We start from the raw sequence: 21,617 nt of genomic DNA on the forward strand, positions 1-21,617 counted from the left end.
CAGCACGTTAGGCAACGATGTTGTCTTGTCGATGTCCTCACGAAAAATGAATGTGTCTCACCACCAGAATATCGCTTAAGTATGCTTTTTGTGTGTGATTGAATCGAGAGAAGGTGTGGTTTACGATGGCAATTTGGAAGGCAAACTAGAGGGGAATGAACTCTCTGAGCTCGGAACTTTCGGCGACTGAGCAATAATCGATTGCGGGCGCATACAATATTGGATACGGAAATATCCTACTGATGGGGAAGAATAATCTTCTGAAGCTATCCTGTTAATTGCGATTGACTGAAAAACCACAAAACCAAATGTATTTGGTCACAGTGTTACATGGATAGAAAACATTCAATTAAACTCTTTCACATGAATATATTTTGAAAATTCCCAAAGGAACTGGCAGATTATTCTCAGTAACGATTAGATATTTCCACATTTTCCTCGATACTGGAAGCCCACCAGTGGTTAATGCCAACTCGATAACCACCTGTGTGAAATGAATGTGTCTCACCACCAGAATATCGCTTAAGTATGCTTTTTGTGTGTGATTGAATCGAGAGAAGGTGTGGTTTACGATGGCAATTTGGAAGGCAAACTAGAGGGGAATGAACTCTCTGAGCTCGGAACTTTCGGCGACTGAGCAATAATCGATTGCGGGCGCATACAATATTGGATACGGAAATATCCTACTGATGGGGAAGAATAATCTTCTGAAGCTATCCTTTTAATTGCGATTGATTGAAAAACCACAAAACCAAATGTATTTGGTCACAGTGTTACATGGATAGAAAACATTCAATTAAACTCTTTCACATGAATATATTTTGAAAATTCCCAAAGGAACTGGCAGATTATTTTCAGTAACGATTAGATATTTCCACATTTTCCTCGATACTGGAAGCCCACCAGTGGTTAATGCCAACTCGATAACCACCTGTTAATAGCACTTGATTGAAACATATTTGGTCACAGTGTAACATGGATAGAAAACATTCAATTAAACTCTTTCACATGAATATATTTTGAAAATTCCCAGAGGAACTGGCAGATTATTTTCCAGCAATGATTAGATCTTTCCGGAACTTTCCCGATGCTGAATAGCATCCTAACGGAAAGAGTTCTGCGCGTGTATGTGTCGATCCTTCGCCGTCCACCTCCTCCAGCACGTTAGGCAACGATGTTGTCTTGTCGATGTCCTCACGAAAAATGAATGTGTCTCACCACCAGAATATCGCTTAAGTATGCTTCTTGTGTGTGATTGAATCGAGAGAAGGTGTGGTTTACGATGGCAATTTGGAAGGCAAACTAGAGGGGAATGAACTCTCTGAGCTCAGAACTTTCGGCGACTGAGCAATAATCGATTGCGGGCGCATACAATATTGGATACGGAAATATCCTACTGATGGGGAAGAATAATCTTCTGAAGCTATCCTGTTAATTGCGATTGACTGAAAAACCACAAAACCAAATGTATTTGGTCACAGTGTTACATGGATAGAAAACATTCAATTAAACTCTTTCACATGAATATATTTTGAAAATTCCCAAAGGAACTGGCAGATTATTCTCAGTAACGATTAGATATTTCCACATTTTCCTCGATACTGGAAGCCCACCAGTGGTTAATGCCAACTCGATAACCACCTGTTAATAGCACTTGATTGAAACATATTTGGTCACAGTGTTACATGGATAGAAAACATTCAATTGAACTCTTTCACATGAATATATTTTGAAAATTCCCAAAGGAACTGGCAGATTATTTTCAGTAACGATTAGATATTTCCACATTTTCCTCGATACTGGAAGCCCACCAGTGGTTAATGCCAACTCGATAACCACCTGTTAATAGCCGCGCGTGTATGTGTGTGTAGCGATGTCTTCCCAGGGAACCGTTTGTGGCATCACTCTCCTCCTGATAGATTCCCTTCTGGCCTAGGGTGCACAAACAGGCTCTTGGTGACACCGTTCATCCGCGCTTTCATGATAAATAAAGAGCTTCACCGCAACAGCGACAACATGCTCCAATCGCTGTTCAATTAGAACTGAGTGGATTTCCGAGCGCCGCTCGCTTATATACCGATTGGTGATTTCAATAGCCTGTTTTGAAAGCAATTTTAAGACTATTGAAACAAGTTTTTGGATCAAAAAGTAACAAGTATATAACGCGTAGACATTTTATCTTTCGAATGAAGTGTTTATCATACCATTTCGTTCAGTTGTTTAGGAGCTATTAACGCTCAAAATCTCGGTCTCCGGCGTAACGCTTTCGTTTTCGAAACTTTGATTTTACACCCCGGTATAGAAATGAAAGACGTAGTCCTACGTCAAAAACAGGAAGTGGGTTATATCTATGGTATAACCGCAAGGGTGACGTAGGACTATCGTTGATTTAGAGATCATTTGTTTGAAGTTGAATCTGAATTCATTCTGAATGAATGAATATTTGGAGAACTTCGAAAACGAGAGCGTTACGTTGGAGCCACAAGGTTTTATGCATCCAATATTGGATACGGAAATATCCTACTGATGGGGAAGAATAATCTTCAGAAGCTATCCTGTTAATTGCGATTGATTGAAAAATCACAAAACCAAATGTATTTGGTCACAGTGTTTCATGGATAGAAAACATTAAAATAAACTCTTTCACATGAATGTAATTTTAAATTCCCAGAGGAACTGGCAGATTATTTTCAGTAACGATTAGATATTTCCACATTTTCCTCGATACTGGAAGCCCACCAGTGGTTAATGCTAACTCGATAACCATCTGTTAATAGCACTTGATTGAAACATATTTGGTCACAGTGTTACATGGATAGAAAACATTCAATTAAACTCTTTCACATGAATATATTTTGAAAATTCCCAGAGGAACTGGCAGATTATTTTCAGTAACGATTAGTTATTTCCACATTTTCCTCGATACTGGAAGCTCACCAGTGGTTAATGCCAACTCGATAACCACCTGTTAATAGCACTTGATTGAAATATATTTGGTCACAGTGTTACATGGATAGAAAACATTCAATTAAACTCTTTCACATGAATATATTTTGAAAATTCCCAGAGGAACTAGCAGATTATTTTCCAGCAATGATTAGATCTTTCCGGAACTATCCCGATGCTGAATGGCATCCTAACGGAAAGAGTTCTGCGCGTGTATGTGTCGATCCTTCGCCGTCCACCTCCTCCAGCACGTTAGGCAACGATGTTGTCTTGTCGATGTCCTCACGAAAAATGAATGTGTCTCACCACCAGAATATCGCTTAAGTATGCTTTTTGTGTGTGATTGAATCGAGAGAAGGTGTGGTTTACGATGGCAATTTGGAAGGCAAACTAGAGGGGAATGAACTCTCTGAGCTCGGAACTTTCGGCGACTGAGCAATAATCGATTGCGGGCGCATACAATATTGGATACGGAAATATCCTACTGATGGGGAAGAATAATCTTCTGAAGCTATCCTGTTGATTGCGATTGACTGAAAAACCACAAAACCAAATGTATTTGGTCACAGTGTTACATGGATAGAAAACATTCAATTAAACTCTTTCACATGAATATATTTTGAAAATTCCCAAAGGAACTGGCAGATTATTCTCAGTAACGATTAGATATTTCCACATTTTCCTCGATACTGGAAGCCCACCAGTGGTTAATGCCAACTCGATAACCACCTGTGTGAAATGAATGTGTCTCACCACCAGAATATCGCTTAAGTATGCTTTTTGTGTGTGATTGAATCGAGAGAAGGTGTGGTTTACGATGGCAATTTGGAAGGCAAACTAGAGGGGAATGAACTCTCTGAGCTCGGAACTTTCGGCGACTGAGCAATAATCGATTGCGGGCGCATACAATATTGGATACGGAAATATCCTACTGATGGGGAAGATTAATCTTCTGAAGCTATCCTTTTAATTGCGATTGATTGAAAAACCACAAAACCAAATGTATTTGGTCACAGTGTTACATGGATAGAAAACATTCAATTAAACTCTTTCACATGAATATATTTTGAAAATTCCCAAAGGAACTGGCAGATTATTTTCAGTAACGATTAGATATTTCCACATTTTCCTCGATACTGGAAGCCCACCAGTGGTTAATGCCAACTCGATAACCACCTGTTAATAGCACTTGATTGAAACATATTTGGTCACAGTGTAACATGGATAGAAAACATTCAATTAAACTCTTTCACATGAATATATTTTGAAAATTCCCAGAGGAACTGGCAGATTATTTTCCAGCAATGATTAGATCTTTCCGGAACTTTCCCGATGCTGAATAGCATCCTAACGGAAAGAGTTCTGCGCGTGTATGTGTCGATCCTTCGCCGTCCACCTCCTCCAGCACGTTAGGCAACGATGTTGTCTTGTCGATGTCCTCACGAAAAATGAATGTGTCTCACCACCAGAATATCGCTTAAGTATGCTTCTTGTGTGTGATTGAATCGAGAGAAGGTGTGGTTTACGATGGCAATTTGGAAGGCAAACTAGAGGGGAATGAACTCTCTGAGCTCAGAACTTTCGGCGACTGAGCAATAATCGATTGCGGGCGCATACAATATTGGATACGGAAATATCCTACTGATGGGGAAGAATAATCTTCTGAAGCTATCCTGTTAATTGCGATTGACTGAAAAACCACAAAACCAAATGTATTTGGTCACAGTGTTACATGGATAGAAAACATTCAATTAAACTCTTTCACATGAATATATTTTGAAAATTCCCAAAGGAACTGGCAGATTATTCTCAGTAACGATTAGATATTTCCACATTTTCCTCGATACTGGAAGCCCACCAGTGGTTAATGCCAACTCGATAACCACCTGTTAATAGCACTTGATTGAAACATATTTGGTCACAGTGTTACATGGATAGAAAACATTCAATTGAACTCTTTCACATGAATATATTTTGAAAATTCCCAAAGGAACTGGCAGATTATTTTCAGTAACGATTAGATATTTCCACATTTTCCTCGATACTGGAAGCCCACCAGTGGTTAATGCCAACTCGATAACCACCTGTTAATAGCCGCGCGTGTATGTGTGTGTAGCGATGTCTTCCCAGGGAACCGTTTGTGGCATCACTCTCCTCCTGATAGATTCCCTTCTGGCCTAGGGTGCACAAACAGGCTCTTGGTGACACCGTTCATCCGCGCTTTCATGATAAATAAAGAGCTTCACCGCAACAGCGACAACATGCTCCAATCGCTGTTCAATTAGAACTGAGTGGATTTCCGAGCGCCGCTCGCTTATATACCGATTGGTGATTTCAATAGCCTGTTTTGAAAGCAATTTTAAGACTATTGAAACAAGTTTTTGGATCAAAAAGTAACAAGTATATAACGCGTAGACATTTTATCTTTCGAATGAAGTGTTTATCATACCATTTCGTTCAGTTGTTTAGGAGCTATTAACGCTCAAAATCTCGGTCTCCGGCGTAACGCTTTCGTTTTCGAAACTTTGATTTTACACCCCGGTATAGAAATGAAAGACGTAGTCCTACGTCAAAAAAATCTATCAGTCACATCTGAGGGACGGTGGGGAGATTGACGATCTCCGGTATATCCGGTTCATCCGAGGATAGGTCCGGACAAAAGACCATATCATCCTTCGCGTGATATTTCTTGATATACCTCCCTGTTCACCGTAAGCCCCGAGAAAGGGAAAAGCGGGTTGAACTTTCCCTTCTCACTGATCGTCAGTCACAGAAAGATCTTTTTTGGGAGCTTTGTCTTCATTTGGCCGGTTACTTCGTGTGTAACGATAAGGCCACCTTGTTTTCCTCTTCGGATTCTGATGAACCAAGAATTCTGATTTCCTCTTCTGGTGGCCGGAACCACTAGTGGTACTTCTGCTCGACACTCTTTTCTTTCTCCAGAAGGGAGAGGATGTCGCAGATGCCGGATCGGCTATATCCGGCGGACACGGAGCGCCTCACGATGTCCAACTTTTTCGCTCTGGGATAGGGCTGACAGTACTGGCGTAGTTAATTGATTGGTTTCAGGTTGGCTGTTGCAAATCAACGAATAAGGGCGTCGACGCATATAAGTAGAAGACTTAATAATCGTGGGATTTAAGGAATATTTTGCCATGAATGGGCTGATTTATAGATTTTTGTTCATCGCTATGTAAACATAGTCAATTTTATTAATGCATTCGTTACGATACGATGACATTTCGTATATCGCCTGATATCGCAATAGAATAAAATTTGATTTGAAATATTCCTTAGAAAATTTCCACTTCTGTTATCTTTATTTCCAAACAAATCAACCGACACAGTAGAAATTTGTTAGCCAAGAAATATTTGTACATACAGGTAAGTTTTCAAGGAGTTTTAGAATTTGGAGAACTTGTCAAATATTTGGGAGTGGTTCAACAAGCCATATCATTGCGTCTGATGGTTGATAATGTTAATTTCAAAATTGAATCCTTTGAATCTTTCTTGTATACCTGATAACATTTTGAATAAATCTGAAATGTAGAAATGAAATGACTGGAAAATATTACGAACCATAGAATATGTGACATCAAAATCGTTCGATGGCGTCCGTGTGCAATCATTATCGAAATTAAATGGCGTTGCACATACATTGTAGTAAGGGGGGAAACCTCGGTAGCTCGATATTGCGCCTTCTGTATTGTTATTTATCGGCTCTGTAAAATCTCGTATATCTTCACAGCCAGGACTAATGCTCGGACTTGAACCGGATGAGGTTGTTGACAGTGGCCTGGAAAAAGGATAGTTCTTGAAGCATATATTTATATTTTTGTATCACGGATGAAATGTTACATGATTATCAGGAATCAGTTAAAACGTTATTAACATATTTTAGATGATTTTTTTTAATGAACAACAGGTATGTGATTGTTTTGACAATTTTCATCGATCCTATAATTAGCGCGGTGCAAAAGTTTTTAACCCGGCTGTGTTTGTACTTCGAACCAGTGAGAAACTCTGTTGCCGGTCGCAAGGCTGGATAATGTGCGCTACACATACAACATTCCGTCAACTATTCTGTTGGACTTATTTTGCCGGCGGCTAACTTGTTATTGTTGGTGTATGTGAATGTTTCTATAAGAATTGCATGGGATAATGATTGACGGAACGTGACGAGGATGTTGTATGTGAATCGCACTTAAATAAGCATCGTTAGAGTATTTACTACGTATCGTTACAATCAAAGTTTTCGACGTGGGACTATTGTCCAAACGCACTCAGTGCCTCGTTTCGATTGGTCCAATTTGTGCTCCTCAAATGGGTCCGACCAAAAGGAGCAACCAGAGTAACAGCGGAATACAATTTGGATACAGGCAAAGAACTATATTGTGAGCCACTTCCCTTGTGATTCTACCGCCAGTCGAAGAAATAAATTTAGCTGTTGCTTTCTGTGGGGCATAGGCAAGACAACCCGATGAGGGTCTACCATCATTTGAACTGTGCGCACGTAAGTTGTCACGTGATGTGCTTACACTCACACCAATGCACCAGTTAGCATAGAACCGAACGAGGCCTTTCATCTCCCTTGCTCGTCAGTTCACTTTCGTTAGCAGTCCCACAGGCAGGACGTGCGCGCTATAGCTCCGCGATACTCGGGCGATTGCCAGCGGCAAAATGGCAGACTCCACACTTTCCGAAAACATTCATTTATTTTCTAACCACGAAGCAGAGTTGATGTGCCGAATACATCGTTCTAGCATGAAGCGGCAGAAGTGGCAGGAGTGACAGGAGCGCCGGCAGAAATGACAAGAACGGCGGCATGAGTGACAGGAGCGTAGCGTTGGGAACGGCAACAACGGGCAACGAGTTTTGACGTGCGACTACGTCTAACCGGAGTATATGGGGGGTAAAATGAAAACCAAACATAGAACATGCTGGAAAAAATGAAAGATTCCGAACGCTTATAACTCGAACATTTTTTACTGGATCGGAAAGATGTTTGCATCAATTGATAGGAAATATTTCTACGCTTCTACCAGAATTAATAAAATGTAATTTTGACGTGGGACTACGTCTAACCGGAGTATATGGGAGGTAAAATGAAAACCTAAACACAGAACATACAGGAAAAAATGAAAGATTCTGAATGCTTATAACCCGAACATTTCTTACTGGATCGGAAAGATGTTTGCATCAATTGATATGGAATATTTCTACGCTTCTATCGCAATTAATAAAATGTTATCTTTCATTAGATAAACAATTGAATAACTGTAAAATGTTAAGCATTATCTAAACGCCCTAATCGCCTCATTTTGATTGGCCCGATCTACGGTTTCACTAACACAGCCATCAAAACCAAGCAGCCTTGAGGAAATCGGCATTGCTAATACATGAAAGTATGGGGACTTTTGTTCTCACCGAAATGTATTCCCTAACACAGACTTCAAAACCAAGCAGCGTTGGAGAGATCGGCATTGCAAATACATGAAAGTCGGTGGTATTTTTGTTCCGACTGAAATGTGTTTCCATAACACAGACTTCAAATACATGGAGCTTAGGGAAATTGGCATTGCAAATACATGCAAGTCGGGGGTGTTTTTGTTCCGACTGAAACGTGTTTCCCTATTACAGACTTCAAATCCATGGAGCATTGGGAAATTGACGCTCCAAATACATGTAAATCGGAGGCATTTTTGTTCCGACTGAAATGTGTTTCCCTAACATAGACTTCTAATCCATGAAGTGTGGTGAATTGGCATTGCAAATACATGAAAGTTGTAGTATTTTTGTTCCGACTGAAATGTGTTTCCCCAACACAGACTTTAGAACCAAGATATCTGAGGAAATTGGCATTGCAAATTCATGCAAGTCGGGGGCATTTTTGTTCCGACTGAAATGTGTTTTGCAGACTTTAAAACCAAGATGTCAGGGGAAATCGGCTCAACAAATAAATGCAAACTGCGAGTACTTTTGTACTCGCTTGCCTTTGTGCAAACTATAATATGTTTCCTTAAAACGGTCTACCGGGGGTACTTCTGCACTCACATATTTTTATGCACTCCGAAAAGTGTTTTCTTAACACGGATTACAAAAGCGGGTACGAACACCACGCTATGGCTCGGGTAATCAAGATTGCATTGAAGGATTATCATTACGATGTCATCATGTTGACAGAAACGGGACTCAATGACAGCATCAACTCTCTCCAACTCTTTGGAAATGACTTCAACGTGTTTCGTTGCGACCAAAGCCCACGCAATAGTACGAAGACTACATTTGGTGGTGTTTTAGTCGCAGTTGCCAGCCGTTATAGCTCTGTGGTAGATCAAACCATGAATGGAGGGAATATTGAGCAGGTTTGCGTGTCTGCATCAATTCATGGCAAGCGGATGTTTTTATGTGCAGTGTATATCCCACCTGACCGTAGTAGGGACATTAGCGTTTATGATTCCCATCTAGATTCTTTGCGTGAATTATGCGACATGGCATCAGATGCTGATGTAGTGTTAGTTTGTGGTGACTACAACCAGCCACACATCCCGTGGAAAACGCAAAATGACGAGATTATTCAGCTTGATCCATCTCTGACCTCCATCGCTAGCTCGGCTCTGGTCGATGGTTTAAACCTCCTCAATCTTAAGTAGTCGAACTTCATTTCAAATAACTGGGGTCGTATTTTGATCTTGTTTTCTGTAGTCCGAATGTTGACGCGATTATTCGTGCCTCGGCATCGCCAATGCTGACGGTTGACGCACATCATCCTCCTTTGGTGATTGAGTTACCAGTCTTACCGACTGTAGTTGATCCAGCGAACTTTCTATCAATTATGCGAAAATTGACTGTATCGCTCTCATTGACTTCTTGAGCAGCATTGATTGGAACAGCACTTTGGCGTTAGATGATGTTGACGAAATGGCGTCTAGATTCTGCAGTATTGTACGTGCCTAGACGAATACCATCTGTAACGCCAGCCTGGAGTACGCCACTTCTAAAAATATTAAGACGTGCTAAGAATGCATGCCAACGCAAGAATTTCGTCAACTCTAAAAGAAAATCGACCAGCATCCCTTCAACGGTTTTTCTTGGTGAGAGTGAATCGACTACCGTACCTGACGCATGTGAATTGTTTTCTAAACACTTTGCATCTGTTTTCGCCTCCAATGTGGCTACTGCTTCTGAAGTTGACGCTGCTGCAGCACACGTTCCTCAGGATTTGATTGATCTGCGCACCTTTGTTGTCAGTCCGCTGATGGTCGAAAAAGCAATTAACAATTTAAAATGTTCCACTTCTCCTGGCCCAGAAGGAATTCCGGCGCTAGTGTTTCGCCGTTGTGCGGCTAGTTTTGCAGTACCGCTATCGCGAATATTTACCGCTTCGCTGGAAAACGGTGCCTTTCCAGTGATCTGGAAACATTCATTCATGTTTCCCATATACAAGAAAGGAGACAACCGCAATGTAACTAACTATCGTGGAATAACTAGCCTATCTGCAGCTTCGAAAATTTTTGAGATGATCGTAAAGGATGCGGTATTCTTCCACGTTAAACATTATATATCGCCAGCACAGCACGTATTTATGCCCGGGCGCTCTGTGACAACAAACTTGTTGGAATTTACCTCTACGTGCATCAATCAGTTGGATAACAAGGTTCAGGTTGATGCAGTGTATACTGACATAAAAGCCGCGTTTGATTGCATCGACCATCAGATTCTACTTGGAAAAATGCGTCGCCTGGGTGCTTCAGACCGTTTTGTTTCGTGGTTGTCGTCGTATCTTTCCGGGAGATCACTTCGAGTGAAGCTTGGAAGCCATCTTTCAATACCGTTCACCGCCGCTTCCGGAGTTCCTCAAGGCAGTAACTTGGGACCTCTATTGTTTGCCATTTTTTACAATGACGTCACCACATTTTTGAAACCAGGTTGTGTTCTCATCTACGCAGATGACTTGAAAATTTTTCTCACCGTTAAATGCATTGAGGATTGCCGTCAGTTACAAAGCTTGCTCAACAGCTTCTGGGTGTGGTGTCAATTGAACAAAATGACAGTAAGCATTGCCAAATGTGTTATCATGACATTTCATCGCAAGAAGGAACCAATATCCTTTGACTACTCTCTGGAAAACCATGTGCTGGCCCGTATCAATCAGGTGAACGACCTCGGTGTGATACTGGATCCGAAGCTTACTTTCAGCATACATCGCTCGATGTTAGCTTCCAAGGCCTACCGTCAACTTGGATTCATCTTGAGGATCTCCCGAGAATTCACGGATCCTTATTGTTTGAAGGCGCTATATTGTTCATTAGTGCGCCCTATTTTGGAAAATGCTTCTGTAGTGTGGATGCCCTATCAACTATCGTGGATCCTACGTATTGAACGAGTACAGAAAATGTTTATTCGTCGTGCTCTCAGCTCCCTGCCATGGCGCTGTCCTCAGAATCTTCCGCCTTATCCTGACAGATGTCTCTTGCTAGGGTTGGATGAAGCCCTTACCGTGTTACAGCAGGGCACTGACGCGGAGGACCCCACCTTTCCCTAGCGACTCGTGGGAATCACATGGAGAACAATAAACAAAACCAACCAAAACAAAAAACTGTATCGACGATGAGCGGAGTAGGAGGTAAAACTTACCTCAGCCTTACGGCAGAAAAAACCGATGGAAAGATAACAAGAAACCCCTTCTTGATATCAAAAACGCTATCAAAACTAACAAATGACATATTAGAAATAAAGTACATAAAAAGAGACACAAGCTTTCTGATTGTTCTAGAGAACAACAGAAACGCGGAAAAGCTACTAATGCTTAAAAGCTTAGTAAACGGAGAAAAGATAAAAGTAGAATACCACAAGAACCTGAACATTTCAAAATGTGTGGTCTACAGCGAAGAAATGATGGAAATGGAAACGAAAGAGATACAAGTTGAGCTAGCAGACCAAGGTGTGCTAAACGTACACAGAATCACTAGGAAAAACGAAAAGAGAGAAACGGTTAACACGCCTCTTCTTATCATTACGATCAATAGATCAGAGCATCCGGAGCATCTGAAATGTGGTCTACTAAGACTTAAAACTAGACACTATTTCCCGAAACCAATGCAATGTTTTAAATGCTACAAATATGGGCATACACAGAAGAAATGCCAAAGAGAAGAAGCAAGGTGCAAAAAATGCTCGAAAGACCATATCAACGCATCTTGTGAAGAACCACCATATTGCATCAATTGCAAAGGGAATCATGGGCCTGGCGACAGAAACTGCCCATTTTACAAACGAGAGAACGATATACTAAAAATTAAAGTATCAAGAAACATACCATATGGGGAAGCAAAAAGAACGTACGTAAACACACAAAGACAAACAAAAAGTTACGCTGATGTAGCCAAAAGCCAAGTTCAGCAAAGATTGGTGGTAAACAATGAGGTAATAAACGAGAATAACGCTCTTAAGGCCCAGATCCAAGAACTGAAGCAACAGATAGAAGAATTAAAATCAATCATTACAGAGATGCAGAAGAACAACATGATAAACAAAATTGTTCAAAACGAAGCCGATCTGATAAAACCTTCAACCAGCCATAGCGCTCCTGAGGGCATGAGAACGAGCGAACCTAATAACAAAGCGAACAAAAAACAAAAAAAGTGGAAAGAGAAAAGATCCTCTGACTCCTCGCCTCCGTCAAGGAAAAACAAGAAAAGCGGAAACTTTTCCGATTCCGAAATGTCACAAAGTGACACAACGGAGCTATAGTGAAACTTTTAATATTCCATAATGAGCTATCACAAATTCACAAACGAAACACTAATACTACAATGGAACATCTTTGGCTTCCGAGGCAGACTACACGAGCTACAGCTACTAGTAAACGAACACTATCCATCCATCATTGCACTTCAAGAAACAATGGTACCCAAAATACCGCAAAATGTACTAGGTGGTCAATATGACTGGAAAATATACAATGATCACAGTCACCCAAACAAAAACGGGGTTGCATTGGGAGTACTCCACGACGCACCTCATAAGTGGATAGATGTAAGTGGGATCGATAAGGTGTAAGTCGTAGCAGTAACTATACACCTCTCACTAAAACTTACGATCGCAAACATATACATATCGCCACACTATACAAGCATCGAATATGAAAGGGCAATAATTGCAGAAATAACACACATTGCGAGACAACTCCCACAACCGTACATACTAGTGGGCGATTTCAATGCCCACAACGAAAATTGGGGATCATACAAAAACGATACAAGAGGCAATCTCCTCCTTGAGGAGACAGATAAACATCGATGGAAAATACTAAACGAAGGTAATCCGACTAGGATGCACCCAACCTCTGGTAAACCATCGGCAATAGACCTGATGATAGCCTCGCATAATTTGCCCAACAGCTATTTATGGAGAACTGACGAAGACACAAGAGGAAGCGACCACTTCCCTATTTTACTACAAAAACATGGCCAAACAATAGTACTTCCCACAAGAAGGAAAAGATGGGTAACAGAAGCAGCTAACTGGAACAAATATGAGAGTGAAATCGAACGTGCCTTAACAGGTATAGAAAGTATAGACCCCATGGGACTAACAGATATCATAACAACTGCGGCTAGCAAAAGCATGAGGAAAACAACTGGCTACAAGCCAAAGAGAGAGGTCCCATGGTGGACCAGCGAAGTAAACCAAGCCATAAAACGCCGTAAAAAGGCACTCAGGAAGTTGAAGAACTCCAACCCTTCCTCACCTGAATACCAGGATAACGCGAAAAAGTTCAGAATAGAGAGAGCAAAAGCAAGAACCATAATAAAGGCGGCAAGAAAAAAGAGCTGGGAGGAATACCTAGCAGGGATCTCCCCAAACACAAGCAGCTCCAGCATGTGGGCTAAAGTTAGAGCATGTAAAGTAGAATACAAATGTGAGAGAATAATAATGAATATTGACCAAAAAATAACAGATGACAATAACATCATAACAGAAGAACTTTCCAAGCACTTCACTAAAGTATCGTCAGATGAGGTCTACGAGACCTCCTTCAGAAACTTCAAAGAGAACGAGGAGAAAACAGTGGATATAAAAATAAGTGTAAATAATGAAATTTACAACAGAAGCTTCGACATGAAAGAACTCCTATGGGCACTGAACAGTGCCACAGGAAAATCTCCAGGTGAAGATAATATAACCTATCCACTACTACAAAATCTTCCAATTAAGGGTAAAGCTATACTATTAAAAACACTTAACGAAGTATGGCATACCGGCAAAATACCAAGAAAATGGAAAGAAGGTATTATCATACCCATTCCCAAAGTAGGCAGCAACACCATGAACCCAGATGGATATAGACCTATAACCCTCCTTAGATGTGTGGGCAAAACATTAGAAAGAATGGTCAACAGAAGACTCATTGATGAGCTAGAGTACAGAAACCTGTTAAACGAAAGACAACATGCTTTTAGAAGAGGCAAAAGTACAACCACCTACCTAGCACACGTCGAGAGTATAATTAATACAGCCACAAGGCAAAATGCCCACCTAGACATGGTCTCGCTGGACCTGTCCAAAGCTTTCGATAGGACGTGGAGACTACCAATCTTAAAGCAAATGAAAGTATGGGGTTTTGACGGTCGCATTCTGAGCTTCGTTAAAGACTTCCTGACCGATAGGAAAATTAAAGTGTTTTGCAAAGGAGCATTGAGCTCATCTAGAACCCTACAAAACGGCATACCGCAAGGTTCAGTCATGTCAACAACGCTATTTTTAATAGCTATGGAGTCCCTGTTCGAAAGGGTACCAAATAACGTGTCTCTGGTGGTATACGCAGATGACATTACACTTATTAACTACGGTGAAACGCCAGGCTGGAATAGAAGGAAAACTCAACTGGAAGAGAAGGAGCGATCAACCACATACAATGTTGGGCCGATGAAAGGGGATTCAAGATTAATCCCCAGAAATCAAAACTAGTACATATATGCAGAAGACGACACCATAGAAAGGCCCCCTCGCTCCATCTGGGAGAATGCATAATCCCCCAAGATAGAAAAATGAAAGTACTGGGAGTAACAATAGATTCAAAATTAACCTTCAGACAACACTTCGAAGATGTTAAGAGAACAACACAAGGCTATATAAGAGTAATGAAAATAATAGCAGGAAGGTTCAAACCTAGCAACAGACATACCCTAATAAAGGTAGTAAACGCTACAATATTAGCCAAAATATTACATGGAGCTGAGCTGTACTCAAGAGCAGGCGATAAAGCTACTAAAGCTCTAGAATCTGTATACAACGAAGGAATCAGAATAGCATCAGGTGCTTTTTGCACCAGCCCAGTACTATCAATTTATGCCGAATGTGGAGAGCTCCCTCTCAAATACCAAATCACTAGAAATATTTGTACAAAAGCATATCAACTGAAAGACAGGCTTACATCAGACCAATGGGAAACCCTCCCTCTATTGGAAAGAGCAAACTTCAGCTTTAAACAGCTTACAAATCAAGATCTACCTCAAACCGTAACAAGTGTACCAACCAAACAAAGAACATGGGTACACCAATGTCCAATTATTGATTGGACAATAAAAGCCAATACTAAGGCAGGATGCCCAAATAACGTCGCAAAAACGAATTTCAGAATGTACACATACAATTACCCAGGAAGAAGCCTAATATACACTGATGGTTCGAAAACAAAAAATGATGTGGGGTATGGTATAACGATCCCCAACACAAACGTGTGCATAAACGGTAGACTACCAAAACAGTGTAGCATATTCTCCGCTGAGGCATATGCTCTCCATAAGGCAACCCAGGCTGCCAGAGAAGGTTCAATAATATTCACGGACTCGGCAAGCTGTCTGGCTGGGCTAGAAAGCGGAAACTGCGACCACCCATGGCTGAAGCAGGCCAAAGCAACAGCTTGGGAAAAAGGTATAAGGTTTACATGGATTCCCGCCCATACTGGGATTGAAGGCAACGAGAAAGCGGACTTTTTAGCCAACGAAGGTCGATCCAAGCCACTTGAAGACAGAACCATACCTAAGGAAGATGCCATCAGGTGGATCAAAGAAGCAATAAAGGACGAATGGAACAAAACCTGGTTCCACTGCAGAGAACAGAAACTCAGGAAAATTAAAGGCAGCGTAGAAAAATGGACCGAAGCAGATAACCCTAGGGACCAGAAGTTGCTTACTAGGCTCAGGATAGGCCACATCTGGATGACGCACAGCTCAATCATGAGCCAGAGACACCAAGATGGACCCACGTGCGAAACTTGTGGAACAGCTTTAACAGTAGAACATATCCTTGTGGAGTGTAGAAAGTACGACACTGAAAGACGGAAACATGGAGTAGGAGACAACATCCAAATAATTCTGAAAAATAGCACTGAGAACATAAAAAGAACGTGTGATTTCATAAGAGACTGTAATTTGACTAATATGATCTAAGTTAGGGACTAGAGATAGGCCCACCATATCACGAATACTCAAAAAATGAAAAAGAGTGAACAGAGCAAAAAACGCCCGCTCAAAGTGATGGTGAACAGGAGTATAGGGAATATAGGGAATAATGTAAAAGAGATAAACTTAGGCGAATGACAGAGCAGCTAGTTACTGTAGAACAAATGTTAAAGCCTAATAAACAAGATATACACACACACACACACCTCGGTCCTAATGGCTGGTAAAGCCAGGGTACAGCGCAATCCAGTGCCAATTATTGGCCCTTCAGCTTCCGCCCTAGAACTCCTATCCTTACCTCCCCGAGGTACCGGCTGGGGTATGAGCAACCTTAGGAAAGATCGGGTAACCAACCCCGGTTGGGCCTTTGGTCGTACGCAGACAAGGAAGGGGGAAAACGGGCCCCAAAAGTTAAGGTGTGATGCGACCCGTGCCGAGAGCTGAGTGGTGGAAAGGGCGATATAAATGAGAAGCCGTTAACGGAGCCTGTGGGGCACCGGGGCGCACCCCACAGTATGAAGCCCTTACCGTGTTACAGCAGGGCACTGACGCGGAGGACCCCACCTTTCCCTAGCGACTCGTGGGAATCACATGGAGAACAATAAACAAAACCAACCAAAACAAAAAACTGTATCGACGATGAGCGGAGTAGGAGGTAAAACTTACCTCAGCCTTACGGCAGAAAAAACCGATGGAAAGATAACAAGAAACCCCTTCTTGATATCAAAAACGCTATCAAAACTAACAAATGACATATTAGAAATAAAGTACATAAAAAGAGACACAAGCTTTCTGATTGTTCTAGAGAACAACAGAAACGCGGAAAAGCTACTAATGCTTAAAAGCTTAGTAAACGGAGAAAAGATAAAAGTAGAATACCACAAGAACCTGAACATTTCAAAATGTGTGGTCTACAGCGAAGAAATGATGGAAATGGAAACGAAAGAGATACAAGTTGAGCTAGCAGACCAAGGTGTGCTAAACGTACACAGAATCACTAGGAAAAACGAAAAGAGAGAAACGGTTAACACGCCTCTTCTTATCATTACGATCAATAGATCAGAGCATCCGGAGCATCTGAAATGTGGTCTACTAAGACTTAAAACTAGACACTATTTCCCGAAACCAATGCAATGTTTTAAATGCTACAAATATGGGCATACACAGAAGAAATGCCAAAGAGAAGAAGCAAGGTGCAAAAAATGCTCGAAAGACCATATCAACGCATCTTGTGAAGAACCACCATATTGCATCAATTGCAAAGGGAATCATGGGCCTGGCGACAGAAACTGCCCATTTTACAAACGAGAGAACGATATACTAAAAATTAAAGTATCAAGAAACATACCATATGGGGAAGCAAAAAGAACGTACGTAAACACACAAAGACAAACAAAAAGTTACGCTGATGTAGCCAAAAGCCAAGTTCAGCAAAGATTGGTGGTAAACAATGAGGTAATAAACGAGAATAACGCTCTTAAGGCCCAGATCCAAGAACTGAAGCAACAGATAGAAGAATTAAAATCAATCATTACAGAGATGCAGAAGAACAACATGATAAACAAAATTGTTCAAAACGAAGCCGATCTGATAAAACCTTCAACCAGCCATAGCGCTCCTGAGGGCATGAGAACGAGCGAACCTAATAACAAAGCGAACAAAAAACAAAAAAAGTGGAAAGAGAAAAGATCCTCTGACTCCTCGCCTCCGTCAAGGAAAAACAAGAAAAGCGGAAACTTTTCCGATTCCGAAATGTCACAAAGTGACACAACGGAGCTATAGTGAAACTTTTAATATTCCATAATGAGCTATCACAAATTCACAAACGAAACACTAATACTACAATGGAACATCTTTGGCTTCCGAGGCAGACTACACGAGCTACAGCTACTAGTAAACGAACACTATCCATCCATCATTGCACTTCAAGAAACAATGGTACCCAAAATACCGCAAAATGTACTAGGTGGTCAATATGACTGGAAAATATACAATGATCACAGTCACCCAAACAAAAACGGGGTTGCATTGGGAGTACTCCACGACGCACCTCATAAGTGGATAGATGTAAGTGGGATCGATAAGGTGTAAGTCGTAGCAGTAACTATACACCTCTCACTAAAACTTACGATCGCAAACATATACATATCGCCACACTATACAAGCATCGAATATGAAAGGGCAATAATTGCAGAAATAACACACATTGCGAGACAACTCCCACAACCGTACATACTAGTGGGCGATTTCAATGCCCACAACGAAAATTGGGGATCATACAAAAACGATACAAGAGGCAATCTCCTCCTTGAGGAGACAGATAAACATCGATGGAAAATACTAAACGAAGGTAATCCGACTAGGATGCACCCAACCTCTGGTAAACCATCGGCAATAGACCTGATGATAGCCTCGCATAATTTGCCCAACAGCTATTTATGGAGAACTGACGAAGACACAAGAGGAAGCGACCACTTCCCTATTTTACTACAAAAACATGGCCAAACAATAGTACTTCCCACAAGAAGGAAAAGATGGGTAACAGAAGCAGCTAACTGGAACAAATATGAGAGTGAAATCGAACGTGCCTTAACAGGTATAGAAAGTATAGACCCCATGGGACTAACAGATATCATAACAACTGCGGCTAGCAAAAGCATGAGGAAAACAACTGGCTACAAGCCAAAGAGAGAGGTCCCATGGTGGACCAGCGAAGTAAACCAAGCCATAAAACGCCGTAAAAAGGCACTCAGGAAGTTGAAGAACTCCAACCCTTCCTCACCTGAATACCAGGATAACGCGAAAAAGTTCAGAATAGAGAGAGCAAAAGCAAGAACCATAATAAAGGCGGCAAGAAAAAAGAGCTGGGAGGAATACCTAGCAGGGATCTCCCCAAACACAAGCAGCTCCAGCATGTGGGCTAAAGTTAGAGCATGTAAAGTAGAATACAAATGTGAGAGAATAATAATGAATATTGACCAAAAAATAACAGATGACAATAACATCATAACAGAAGAACTTTCCAAGCACTTCACTAAAGTATCGTCAGATGAGGTCTACGAGACCTCCTTCAGAAACTTCAAAGAGAACGAGGAGAAAACAGTGGATATAAAACAGGAAGTGGGTTATATCTATGGTATAACCGCAAGGGTGACGTAGGACTATCGTTGATTTAGAGATCATTTGTTTGAAGTTGAATCTGAATTCATTCTGAATGAATGAATATTTGGAGAACTTCGAAAACGAGAGCGTTACGTTGGAGCCACAAGGTTTTATGCATCCAATATTGGATACGGAAATATCCTACTGATGGGGAAGAATAATCTTCAGAAGCTATCCTGTTAATTGCGATTGATTGAAAAATCACAAAACCAAATGTATTTGGTCACAGTGTTTCATGGATAGAAAACATTAAAATAAACTCTTTCACATGAATGTAATTTTAAATTCCCAGAGGAACTGGCAGATTATTTTCAGTAACGATTAGATATTTCCACATTTTCCTCGATACTGGAAGCCCACCAGTGGTTAATGCTAACTCGATAACCATCTGTTAATAGCACTTGATTGAAACATATTTGGTCACAGTGTTACATGGATAGAAAACATTCAATTAAACTCTTTCACATGAATATATTTTGAAAATTCCCAGAGGAACTGGCAGATTATTTTCAGTAACGATTAGTTATTTCCACATTTTCCTCGATACTGGAAGCTCACCAGTGGTTAATGCCAACTCGATAACCACCTGTTAATAGCACTTGATTGAAATATATTTGGTCACAGTGTTACATGGATAGAAAACATTCAATTAAACTCTTTCACATGAATATATTTTGAAAATTCCCAGAGGAACTAGCAGATTATTTTCCAGCAATGATTAGATCTTTCCGGAACTATCCCGATGCTGAATGGAATCCTAACGGAAAGAGTTCTGCGCGTGTATGTGTCGATCCTTCGCCGTCCACCTCCTCCAGCACGTTAGGCAACGATGTTGTCTTGTCGATGTCCTCACGAAAAATGAATGTGTCTCACCACCAGAATATCGCTTAAGTATGCTTTTTGTGTGTGATTGAATCGAGAGAAGGTGTGGTTTACGATGGCAATTTGGAAGGCAAACTAGAGGGGAATGAACTCTCTGAGCTCGGAACTTTCGGCGACTGAGCAATAATCGATTGCGGGCGCATACAATATTGGATACGGAAATATCCTACTGATGGGGAAGAATAATCTTCTGAAGCTATCCTGTTGATTGCGATTGACTGAAAAACCACAAAACCAAATGTATTTGGTCACAGTGTTACATGGATAGAAAACATTCAATTAAACTCTTTCACATGAATATATTTTGAAAATTCCCAAAGGAACTGGCAGATTATTCTCAGTAACGATTAGATATTTCCACATTTTCCTCGATACTGGAAGCCCACCAGTGGTTAATGCCAACTCGATAACCACCTGTGTGAAATGAATGTGTCTCACCACCAGAATATCGCTTAAGTATGCTTTTTGTGTGTGATTGAATCGAGAGAAGGTGTGGTTTACGATGGCAATTTGGAAGGCAAACTAGAGGGGAATGAACTCTCTGAGCTCGGAACTTTCGGCGACTGAGCAATAATCGATTGCGGGCGCATACAATATTGGATACGGAAATATCCTACTGATGGGGAAGATTAATCTTCTGAAGCTATCCTTTTAATTGCGATTGATTGAAAAACCACAAAACCAAATGTATTTGGTCACAGTGTTACATGGATAGAAAACATTCAATTAAACTCTTTCACATGAATATATTTTGAAAATTCCCAAAGGAACTGGCAGATTATTTTCAGTAACGATTAGATATTTCCACATTTTCCTCGATACTGGAAGCCCACCAGTGGTTAATGCCAACTCGATAACCACCTGTTAATAGCACTTGATTGAAACATATTTGGTCACAGTGTAACATGGATAGAAAACATTCAATTAAACTCTTTCACATGAATATATTTTGAAAATTCCCAGAGGAACTGGCAGATTATTTTCCAGCAATGATTAGATCTTTCCGGAACTTTCCCGATGCTGAATAGCATCCTAACGGAAAGAGTTCTGCGCGTGTATGTGTCGATCCTTCGCCGTCCACCTCCTCCAGCACGTTAGGCAACGATGTTGTCTTGTCGATGTCCTCACGAAAAATGAATGTGTCTCACCACCAGAATA

At 40.9% G+C, this 21,617-nt stretch overlaps 1 protein-coding gene across 1 annotated transcript in view; it reads right to left on the bottom strand.

Moving 5' to 3' along the window:
* LOC129766404 (homeobox protein Hox-C1a-like) overlaps positions 1-21,617 on the bottom strand; it is a 202,395-nt gene that overhangs the window by 127,678 nt on the left and 53,100 nt on the right. Inside the window, exon 2 of the mRNA XM_055766929.1 lies at positions 6,526-6,742. Coding sequence (XP_055622904.1) covers positions 6,526-6,742 — 217 coding nt within the window. The remainder of the gene's footprint in view (positions 1-6,525; positions 6,743-21,617) is intronic.

The sequence above is a fragment of the Toxorhynchites rutilus genome, chromosome 2 (assembly GCF_029784135.1).
Source record: "Toxorhynchites rutilus septentrionalis strain SRP chromosome 2, ASM2978413v1, whole genome shotgun sequence".
In the NCBI taxonomy this organism is placed as follows: Eukaryota; Metazoa; Arthropoda; class Insecta; order Diptera; family Culicidae; genus Toxorhynchites; species Toxorhynchites rutilus.